This window comes from Orycteropus afer, unplaced genomic scaffold (genome assembly GCF_000298275.1).
Source record: "Orycteropus afer afer isolate SDZICR_OR568_19922 unplaced genomic scaffold, OryAfe1.0 scaffold00139, whole genome shotgun sequence".
Classification (NCBI taxonomy): Eukaryota; Metazoa; Chordata; class Mammalia; order Tubulidentata; family Orycteropodidae; genus Orycteropus; species Orycteropus afer.
The window spans coordinates 2,706,141-2,713,713 of record NW_006921726.1 but is presented as its reverse complement, the minus strand read 5'-3'; the positions used below and the strand labels follow the sequence as shown (position 1 = coordinate 2,713,713).

At 45.3% G+C, this 7,573-nt stretch overlaps 1 protein-coding gene across 1 annotated transcript in view; it reads right to left on the bottom strand.

The window, feature by feature from the left end:
• Window positions 1–2,728, bottom strand: part of TRIM16 (tripartite motif containing 16) — a 33,813-nt gene extending 31,085 nt beyond the window's left edge. Inside the window, exon 1 of the mRNA XM_007945600.1 lies at window positions 2,222–2,728. Within this exon, the coding sequence (XP_007943791.1) occupies window positions 2,222–2,728 (507 nt within the window). The remainder of the gene's footprint in view (window positions 1–2,221) is intronic.
• Window positions 2,729–7,573: the final 4,845 nt, after the last annotated feature.

The window sequence follows — 7,573 nt, the reverse complement described above, 5'->3', positions numbered from 1 at the left end:
TGCTCTTCTCTCTGGCTTCCTGGCTTTTAATCCCCTTTCTCCTGCTCTTCCCCCTTGCTACTTCGGGCATCCCTGAGTTGTCTCTCCTCACCTGTAACCCTGGGGCTAGTACAGGCTTAATACAGGTATAGAATGTTTCTGAAAGGAAACCAAAGAAATTGTAGATAGTGCTTGCCTTTGAGGAAGGAGATGTGGGCATGTGGGATGGTTATACTCATACTATAATCTACTGCAATGTTTAGTGGAGATCATCTTTTAACATGTACCTCTGTTTTTTTTCCAGATGAAAATAATAAAATTCAGATATTGCACCCAAGAAGAGAATAATGACACTTTGTCTTAACATCGCTGGGAAATGTGTGGCAGGTTTTTAGTGTCAAGAAAGAAAACAATATTGTGATTTTGAAGTCCTCTAGTAGGATGGCTTTCCATGAACTTCCATCCCTTACTCAGTGACTTAATTGAAAGTATGACCTTGGACAAATGTGGCAGAGATAATAAGAGTTCCTATCTCATAGAGTTCTAAGAGGATTCCATGAAAAAATCCACATAAAGCATTCAGCATATCGTAAAACAAAACCAAACCCATTGCCATCAAGTCAATTCCAAATCATGGCAACCCCCTGTGTTGTAGAACAGTCAGAGTAGAACTGCTCCACAGGGTTTTCTGGGCTGTAATCTTTACAGAAGCATATTGCCAAGCCTTTCTTCCATGGCACCACTGGGTGGGTTCAAACCACCAACCTCTCAGCTAGCATCTGAGCACAAACCATTTGCATCACCCAGGGACCTTCAGCACATCCTAATGCTTAATAGGAAGATGAGACAATTGACTTCCATAAAGATTTACCACCTTGGAAACCCAATGGGGATCACTATGAGTTGGAATCAACCAGATGGCAGTGGGGGATTTTGGTTTGGTGGTTTTCTTTTTTTTTTTTGGTTAATGCTCAATAAATTCTATTTTCCTCAATTATCTTAAGTTTTTTTTTTTTTCCTTTGATCTCTCTATCTGTTGATAGATAGCCTCCTAATGGCTACAAATGTCGGGAAATGAAGGGCAGTGATCTGCTCTCCTGGCAAGATATTCCCAGACCCTGGAGAAGCTGGAAACAATCGGCAAGTGGCTTCACAAACTGGAAATGGTGACTCATAGACATCAGGAATATAGAGCTTTCCAGAACAGTTCCCATGAACACTGGCTAGGCTAGATAGCTAAGGATGAGTGTGAAGGAGAAGCACTGGGGAGTAAACCATCCAAAAGAACCTTCCTTCTCAGAGACCCCTTTCCTTTGCTACCCAGAAATCTTGAGGCAAGAAGTTGCTATGGATCTGCTGGCAAGGTGAGTTCAGATAGGGAGCTGAGTGTGTGAACATAAGGAATGTGGGACAAAAGTAAACTTCCCTACTGGGAGAGGCAGGGGAAACACGCTCACAGAAAGTCAACATGAGGAACAGAGTCCTTTTTTTGCTGAAAAAAACAAAAAGTGCTCAAAGTCAAAATATGTGAAACAAACTCATATGGTTATTAAAACAAATCCCAAGAAGTTCTCCAGGCTTTCAGCTTTAGGGCAAAGAAAATCTACCTGTGGTATAAACAGTTTCCTTATCTGATGGAAATAAAATTATAGGCTATAAATAAGGTGTATTTCCATCCCTCCTGGGTCCTTGATCTGGTGAGGAATGTCTACATTTCCCTAAGTTAAGCCACACTTGACATTATACCTGGGTATAAATTTCAAATTCAGTATTATCTTGGTACTTTTCAAATCAGTATCTATCTCTAGAGTGCCATTTCATACTGGTCTCTTGGTTAAAGTAAAGGGAAAAAGAAAAACTGGGGGAAAGGCTGAACTCTTTAATCCTGAATTTCTGCCACGTTTGTATTTCATGAATTGTCATTGGAAATGCCATGCAGATGCTATCTGAAGCTCAGACACCTACACAGACGTCACCTAAAGCTATGTAAGAAGAGAGGGAAACTAATAACAAGTGGAAAGAGAGACTCAGGAATATCAGAGACAGTGTGACTGACATAGGGACAGAATGACCTATTTGAGACAGGGTCCAGAGCCAAATTCAATAGATATTTACCTTTTTGAAGTGAGCTGAGCACAGAAGTGAAGTGGGCAGTAGCCCCTATAAGTGCCACAGTAGCCCCAGCTGCTCCCTGGGCACCCTGTTTCTCCAGCCCCCCTCTCCCAGTGGACCAAGCACTCACCTCTTTGTCCCTGTGAGCTGCATCCAGGGAGACAACAGTGTGGCCCTTGTGTTCGTTCTGGCCACACTCGTCACAGATGCACTCCTGGTCTGGGTGGCAAAAGGCAACCAGCGGGAGATGGTGGGCAGGGCAAATGCGCAGGTCCTGATTCCACACCGGATCAGTTAACTGGTGACTGTGCAACTTGCTATTCTCTTGGTGTGGTCGCAGGTGCTCCTCACAGTAATTCACCATGCAGGTCAGGCAGGACTTCACTGCCCTCAGCCTGCTGCCTCCCAGGCAGAAATCACACAGAATCTCCTCCTCGCCTTCACCCTCGCACTCACCTTCACCACCAAGAGCTCCCAGCTCTGCAGAGCTGCTGTCCTGCCCCTCAGCCATCCCCAGAGATCCCCAGTCCTCTTCTTCTGCTGGACTGGCTGTCCCAGAGTCTGGGCTGAGAGGGGCCAGGATATGAGCAGTGACGCCCGGCAAGAACCCTGGAGCCATCAGATCAAGCTCAGCCATCGGGAAGCTCTGCTGCCACCTCAGCTGTCCTTCCTCTCCTGCTTTGGCCCAGGAACTATGCAGTCCAAGTCAGACACAGGAGAACCACGCCTAAATGACTGCAGTTGCCGCAAGGTTTTAACTGTTTCCTCCCATGCTCAGTTACTCATTACTCTGCCCCAAGCTTGGGCCAGCAGCCAGCTGCCAGCTGCAGTGACCACAGGCAGCTAGACGACTTTGCCCTGGAGGAGGCCAGCTCAGGAAGACTCCTCATCGGCTCTGGCCCCTCCTAGGGTCCAACCCGGAAACCTGTATTCTTTTGTGAATCATTCATACCCTGTATACTCTGCAGGAGATCATGCGTTTCTGTGGTGGGTCTGGAAAAGACTAGAGATTCCTGAACTCTTTTGTAAGTCTGTGTTGCTTTATGGGGTTTGACAAGCTTAAAATATATTTTAACTTTTTATTGTGATTTTGGTGAAGATTTCCAAAGCAAATTGTTTTCCACTCAACAGTTCACACCCATTTTGTTTCCTGAGGTTGACTGCAATCTCCACAATGTAACAGTTCTATTCCCACTTCCTTCCTGTGGTTACATTTCCCTGGGGAGCTCTGGTAGCATAGTGCCTAAGGCACTTGACTGCTAACCAGAAGGCTGGTGGTTCAAACCCACCAGCCACTCCTCGAAAGGAAGATGAAGTAATCTACTTCTGTAGTGATACTGCCTCGGAAACCCAAGGAGGGGTCGCTATGAGTCGGGTGCGACTCGACGGCACATAACAACAACAAACAACATCTATTCCCTGCATCCTTCTTTCCTATGCATTCCTGCCTTCTGAGATTTCTCCCTGCACAAATGCTGTCTTTCTGATCTCACATGGCTGATTGTTCTAAGAGTGCACCTCCCTGGTGTGGTTGTTCACCTTGTAGGCTTGTCTTTTATTTGGCTGAAGGTTAAGCCATAGGAGTGAGTTTAATTTCAGGCCCAAAGAGTGACTAGGGGCCATAGTATTGGGGGTTTCACCAGTCTCTATCAGACCAGTAAGCCTAGTCTTTTTTGTGATTTTGAGTTTTGTTCCACATTTTTCTCCCACTCTATCCAGGACTCCAATTTTGATCTCTTTCCAAGTGGTTGGCAGGGGTAGCTGGGTGCCATCTAGTTCTTCTGGTTTCAAGGTCATGTAGACTGAGGTTCCTAGGGTCCACTAGTCCCTTGGAATAATTGTCTTTATTTTTTAAAGGGATTCAAAATGTAAAGACCCCAGGCATGAGCAGCCATTCATCCCCTAATTTCAAAGAATCACCATTTCAAAGGTCACTAGGAAAAGGGTGCATTTTTCTGACACTTAATCTTGTCCATGTCACTTTCCTACATATTCCAGGAGATAGGCTAAAGAGGGTATTAAGGGGGGGGGGGACAGCAGGTAGTGGGACATCCTATCTTCTACACATAGCTCCCTCTAGACATCCCTTCCAGGTTACCCATCCTGCTCTGTGGTTCTCAGAGGGTGCTGAGTGCTAAGAAATAGTCCCTTTGACCCCTTAATAAAATTGTCCTAGACATGACCAGAAGATGAAAAGTTTAGCTTCTTAGAAGAAAGGAGATCCTATGCATGGCTGCTGAATGGGGCTACACAGAATACATGGGACTTGCCAGATGCACCAAAGAACCCGAGATTATTCCAGGGTACCTGGACCCCAACTCATGTACCTGGAGTGGTCCCACAGCTCTCCCCTGGGATTTCTTCTTTCTTCAGATATAGATTTGGCCTCATATGGATTTGGGAAGCTAATGGGACAGAGAGGGACAGGGTAGGAAAAGAGGATCCAGCTACCCTTTAACCTGGGTCATGGATTGGGGTAGTTCCAACCTCCTACACTCCCGGTGATTCTGCATACCTGTGATGGGTCCTGCAACATCTGGATTAAACCACATAAACCCAGGAATGCTTCTTGTCATTGACTAGGACATTTCAGAAATCCTGTGCCTACTCAGAGGTGGAGGGCATGGAAGATTTTGAAATTTTATTTCATTGTACATCAATATGCAGAGCAGCATTATTGCCAATAGCCCAAAAATGGAAACAACTAGTATTCATCAACAAATTAATGGATACACAATAGGTGGTATGTACATACAATAGAATATTACTCAGAAATAATGCAATAAGGAGAAATGGAATTCTGATGCATGCTACAACATGGATGAGCCTTGAAAATATTATGCTGAGTAAAGTTGGGCACAAAAGGACAAATTTTTATCATCTCAGTTATGTGAGATATCTGACACATAGCAACCAAAGTTTATTAGTGGTTACCAGGATGGGCAAGAAGGAGGGGAATGGGGAGTTACAGCTAAAGAGGTATTGAGGTTCTGTTCGGGATGATGGAAAACATTTGAAAATGTAAAGTGGTAATGGTTTCACAGTATGGTGAATGTAACTAATGTTACTGAAAACCAAACCCACTGCCATCAAGTCGACTCATAGCGACCCCTCCTTGGGTTTCTGAGATGGTATCTGCAGTGCAGTAAATTACTTAGTATGGCTTTTCTACCCATAAGTCATTGTAAACTCAGTGGTGGAATGAGCAACTGAGGAGCTCCTGATTGTAAATGTTATCCACCTGGGTTATTTCTGCTGGGCATGGCACAATGCAATGTTCTGGGAGGTTCCTGTTAGGCTGAAGCAAACCCTAGCCCCAAAATGTCAGTTGGCAGCTTCCTTCAGATGTCAGGCCCTGATGAGACAGCCTGATAAGACAACCGCAGTGACTGAACCCGCCCAGACTGTAAAGTCCCATGCAGTGACAAACTTCCTCTTCTGAAGACCCCTCATGCTAATTAAGTGCAGACCCATGCTTACAGCTAATTGGACCCTGCCATTTCCTTAGAGGACCCTGTCACTCCCCTGCTGTCCCCAAACAGGTCCTCTCTGTGTCTATAAAAGCCCATGCCCCCTGCCCGGGGGTGTGACTTCTCTGGCCCTGATGCTAGGGCATGAGAACCTCGCCCAGGAGCGCCAATAAACTGCTGCTCTGAAACAACTCCGTGTCCTGGTGTCTTGGCAGCTCTGCATTACAGTTCCCACTCTCTCTCAGGTGCTTAGAGTTCTGATGCTATGATTGGCTAGTTTGCCCACTCTGCCGGGCTCAAAAGGAGGCCTCCTAGAGGCAGAACTCTCTCTGACTGCTGGTTGAGGAAGATGTGCTGCTGAAAGAGACACGCGCTCCTGAAAGAGACAGGTGCTGCTGGGATAGAGATGCAAGAGACACACATTGCTGAGTAAGACACCGAGGGACATGCACTGCTGGGGGGAGAGACTGTGAGAGACTTGGCTGAGAGATGGCTGGCTGGGGAGAGAGACTGAGCGTTTTTCCTGAACTTGAATTGTAACCTGCTGCTTCCCTAATAAACCCCATAATCTGTGAGTTCTGTGTGGCCACTGCAGCGAATTATCAAACCCAGGAGAGAGGTGGTGGGTGCTTTGGGAGGAACGGTTGGAGAGAGGACTGGAGGGAGGCAGCATGTCTGGCCTTGCAGTAATAGTCCTTGTGCTATTGATGGTGATTCTGCCTTCCTCTTGTGGGGTTCTAGGAGGTCAGAATATGTGGCCTCCTTGCCCTTTTTGCAGTGTCACTTTGGAAGTAGACTGCCCAACCTTCTTTCTGAGGAGTGGCTGGTGGGTTTGAACCACTAGCCTTCTAGTTAGCAGTCAAATGTTTTAGGCACTATGCTACCAGAGCTCCTTTGTACCCTTAGTAAGAGTTAAAATGACAGATGTTTTATTAGATATATTTACCACAATAAAATATATTTTTTAAAAAATATATCTCCTCTTTATTTTCAACCATGCATAGAATATGAAAAAAGCAGCCTCCTTTAGCAATATAAAGGTTCCTAAATGTCCCTGTCCTGAATACCTTCTTCGACTACTGAAGACTCCACAGAAGAGGTTTCTACACATTTAATCTGAGTCATTATATTTCTGGCCAGGAGAGAAAGAAACTGGCTTCTACCAGCACAGACTCCTTTCAGTGCTTTCTCCTCAGTGGATTCCATATTAGTGAACTTTTCTTCTCTTTTACAAAATGACCATTGCTGAAAGCTGAACTGGTCCACCCACATGCCACAGGGCCTCTGATCTTTCTAGATAGGGGAAAGGGAAGGTGTTTACCTGTCTGGCAGTTTCCATGGCCTCAAGTGCAGATTAGAAATGGTTGGGCCTGCCTGGACTTCCTGTTGGCCTTTCTCTTTTCTCTCATGTTTTTCCTCCACATTTTCCCACTCTTTCCTTTTTTTCCTTTGCTGATCCCTTAGAGCATGAATGCCCCCACTGGGTCCTGGCACAAAGACAAAACAATGGAGTGGAAACCAAAGTCTTAACTTTGTTCCCAAGATGGCCAGACCATATCATTTGCCTCTCTTAACCTCAATCTGCTGCAAAAGACCTCTTTAAAGTGTTAAAGAGCAAAGATGTCACTTTGAAGACTAAGGTGTGGAAGTATTTTCAGTCACTAAATATGCACGTGAAAGTTAGACAAGGAATAAGGAAACAAGAGTAGATGCATTTGAATTGTGGTGTTGGCAAAGAATACTGTAAATACCATGGACTGCCAGAAGAACAAACAAATCAAGTATGGGAGATGTGCAGCCAGAATGATCCTTAGAAGCAAGAATACTTTGGTCAGGTTCTCAGAAGGGATCAGTCCCTGGAGAAGGATATCATACTTGGTAATGTATGATATTACATACATATGTTGTTGTTGTTGTTATATGCCATCGAGTCGGCCCCGACTCATAGCGACCCCTCCTTGGGTTTCCGAGGCAGTATCACTACGGAAGTAGGATTGCCCAACCTTCCTTCC